Source organism: Hipposideros armiger, unplaced genomic scaffold (genome assembly GCF_001890085.2).
Source record: "Hipposideros armiger isolate ML-2016 unplaced genomic scaffold, ASM189008v1 scaffold_37, whole genome shotgun sequence".
Taxonomy (NCBI): Eukaryota; Metazoa; Chordata; class Mammalia; order Chiroptera; family Hipposideridae; genus Hipposideros; species Hipposideros armiger.
In genome coordinates this window covers 2059631-2063417 of record NW_017731387.1, presented here as the reverse complement: position 1 = coordinate 2063417, position 3787 = coordinate 2059631, and the positions used below count along the sequence as shown (strand labels likewise).

The 3787-nt window shown below is 39.8% G+C and overlaps 1 protein-coding gene across 4 annotated transcripts in view; it reads right to left on the bottom strand.

Moving 5' to 3' along the window:
- The window catches only part of LOC109380459 (complement factor H-related protein 3-like), a 14760-nt gene that overhangs the window by 3139 nt on the left and 7834 nt on the right, over positions 1-3787 (bottom strand). For 2 of the 4 annotated variants that reach the window (XM_019638022.1, XM_019638025.1), the window contains exon 6: positions 101-315. The exons of 1 other annotated variant lie outside the window; for it this stretch is intronic. In XM_019638022.1, coding sequence (XP_019493567.1) covers positions 119-315 — 197 coding nt within the window. In that variant the 3' untranslated portion in view covers positions 101-118. Of the gene's footprint in view, positions 1-100; positions 316-2235; positions 2419-3787 lie in introns of those variants that run through there. One more of the 4 variants, XM_019638024.1, reaches the window with a different exon arrangement.

Sequence of the window (3787 nt, the reverse complement as noted above, 5' to 3'; positions counted from 1 at the left end):
TTTGTATTTTCTTTGAAGTAAAGTAGGACATAGCAGCAAGCTATCAGAAGCTTTCTTAGCAGCTCAGACAGTAAGCGCAGTAGATGGAAGAGGCCGGATATGTGGGGTAACTGCTTCTTTATTCACATCTGGGGTACTCCAGTGTCCCTTCTCCACACACTACTTGAAATGATTGCTGTGATGTAGCTGCAGTGTGTCCCGATTTACACACAAATTCAACGAGATCCCCGGTTTTTACATAGTACGTTGTGTCATCTTTCCCTTTTAATCGTATGTTATTTTTATTCATGTTTTGTTCAGATATTACACATGGATCTGAAAGACAAACAAATAAAAACAATAATCCCTTTTCAGGACTAAGAAAACTTCAACCTAATGAATACTTTAGAATAAAATGAGATTACAAAATAAGCTAAATAGCTACTAGACATTAATTGTGCGCAGAGCTCTTGTTAGCACTTTTCAAGTACAAGCTCTGTGAAATCATACAGCTCCTTCCATTACAGTTCACACGCCAGGACGCTGAGGTGAAGGGAACTTCAGTAACACCTTTCCAAGGTCACGGAGCTTATTAGGTGGGGATGATGAACGTGACCCTAGCATCTCCCTTTTCATCTCTGACATAAACAAGCAACCAGTGACTTCAGATCAAGCAGAGACACGTGAACATGTTCTACTGTGTCATGGTTTTCCATTCTCCATTTCCTGTTCAACCAGCAGTGACTACAAACAGTCCACATTTATTCACATTCTGCTAGTGTAAATCTATGTTTATATTTTCCTCTTAGGCCCACAGCGTGGAAGGAGAATGACAGAAAACCAGGTATTTCTAATAAACAGTGTTCAATGAAAATGCAACTGTCTATAATGTATATATCCATTTATATATTATCTATCATCTACTATCATCTATCTATCTATCTATCTATCCATCTATCTATCTATCTATCTATCTATCTATATCTATCATCTATGTATCTATCTATCTATCTCCCTATCTCCCTACCTACCTATGCACCTACCTACCTAGCTATCATCTATCACCTTTATTCTCTATGGTAGAAAAGGCTGATAGGTCATTCACATACATACACATAGAGTGGGGTTTTGAATGCCAGCTTGATTCTTAAATTCCTTTATCTCACTATCTCACTGTGTCCTCTACTGTAAATTCAGTATAAAAGTTACCTTCTTCAGAAGCTTTATTATTTTTAAAAGACATTAGGGAGTTTCTAGGTTATTGTTATTATAATGCAACTGTAAACATTTAAAATTATAATACTGTTTAAGACCTTGCCTATATAAAGTCTTCCATGCTAAAAATTTTGAGTTTGACTCCTCTTACTCTCTTGACCAAAGTGTTTTACATTCTAGTCTGGCCCTCAGTAACATTGGTAGGCCTTAGAAATGGCTCAAAATTATGTTCTAATATATCATATTTACTCTTACCTGATGAAGCTTCATATATATCTTCCAATATCCAAAAGTTTTCAAGAGATCGTCAGTACATTCAGATGTTGTTTATATCCAAAAAGATACATCATATGAGCTCTAGAACCTCTCCAAAAACATATTTCCAGAACTTTCTCAAGTTTACTAGTGCAAGCACAAATTTACCTTCCTGCATGCTCAATGCTTTTTTCAACTCAGGGACTAAAGTCAAGTCTTACCTCTGTGGTAGAACTGATTTATGTCCTCAATAATGATAATCGATTCATATTCTTAAAGCTCAGAAAAGGTAATGCTTGTGCTTCACACAATCTAAACTTCACCATCTCCTCAATCTAACTTGAGATGTAGAAGTTACCTTTGAAATGTAACACATATTTTTCCTATGAAATCTAGCTTGGGGCTATTTCTGGACTATTCTGACTTGGGTATATTACTTTGCTCTGGTCCTGTCACTTCCAGGATTTGGAGCCCAGGTTTCCCTTGGATCCCATATAGAAAGGGCCACATAAGTGGGAGATAAGGATTAAGGTTTGGTCCACAGTGGAGGCAGCTAATATATCAACACTGAGTACGTGAACGCGCCTGTTTTAAGGAAACTCTGTCCTTGTCCACACAGGAATTTCCCAAGCTTATCACCTTGCTCATCAGTGTTTGAATGTCAAGCATTCAGCAGAACAGCAGTGGGTGAACACACTTCTGGAGTGAATCCACGACAACTGGCGATGACATGGGCACGTAGCAAACATTGTTTTCTCAGGGTGCAGAAGAATATGAAGAACTTACCTATACACCTTGGTGGTTCTGACCACTTTCCTTCATTACATGTTACATATTTAGAACCCCGGAGTTCATAGTAGGCTTGGCATTGATATTTAAGTCTTGAGCCCGGAGGATACACTGCTAATGGGAGGGAGGTGAAGTCTCCATTGCTAATGGATGGAGGACGTTCACACTTTTCTGTAGATTCTGAAAAACAGCATTTTATTTTACTTTATTTTTTAAAAAAGATTTTTATTGGGGAATGGGAACAGACAAGTTGCTGTCCTTTTGTTCTTCAGTCTAGTTGTGGAGGACGTTGCTTCACTGACCCATATTGGTATTATCATTGCGCTCTTCCCGGGTGAGGCAGATCAGTTGCCGGCCTCTGGACAGCCGTTCACAGTGGCTCTTGGCAGCTCACACTGGCTGCCGGCTGCTCACGCTGGCTGCTGGCTACACACGGTAGCTTATGGCAGCCCACTTCAGCAGGGGCTGCAGCCTACGCCGTCGCTGGCGACTCACGGCAGCCCAGCTCCAGGTCGACCTGTTGTTCACCATCTTAGCTGTGGAGGGCACTGTCATTGGCCCTCATGTGGGATGCGAACCGATGGCCCTGCTGCTCACAGCTGGCGTCCCAAGCAGCTCCCAACCAATGCGCCACTCGGACGGCCCCAAAAACAGCATTTTATGTTTATGAAAAATCTATACTTTTATGGGAAACTGTCTAAATAAAGCTTCATAGCTGAATCCTATCTTGTATTTTAAACGTCGTGTCTTAAAAATTTCCCAGATAAAGCACACTCCAACCAGGACAACATACATATGTGCTTTTCAACTCTTGACCAAGGAAGTGACAAAATAAACACACTTACTGTAGCATGTAGGCAAGTGGGTCCAGCCGTCCTCACCACATACCATGGACCCTATTTTGTTTCCATCTCGGTTTTCATATCCATCCAGGCATTTATAGTCTAATGTGTCATTGACTCCAAACCGTGCACCAGTAATAACAGCTGTGGCATTCGCGAACACTGGCATACAACAGTATTCTAAAGGAAAATGAAAGTGAGAATTGTACTGCTAAAGCCATATCATGTGTGATTTAATGAAAACAATCTGATTCTGGGCATAATACACTTTAGTATAAGTCTGTATATAAATTAATATAATATAAAAGCACCACTTTAAAATGCTCTGACAGTCAGCGTTATTTTGTGCTGAAGAGTTATATATTATGAAAAAAAAATGATGAAAGCAGTCTGTCCACTGTCACACACAACATATGTATCTGTGGATACTTTCAATACATATTTCAAAAAACGATGGAAGATTAATTCTTAAGTGAGAGAATCAGAGTTCTCTACTACCCAACACATGTTCTCCTGAGGTACATCTCTGGCATAATGCACTAGATTATAGACACTCTGGAAGCCAACAGGAAACTAAGAAAAACAATGTGAGAACCACAATTCTAGTACTTATTTCAGCAACTGTCAGATAAATATTCACTTTTCCATGTTGGAGGATGAGGGGACCATCCAAAGAGGTAGCACTGAGATGCGTCTGGTCCAACAAT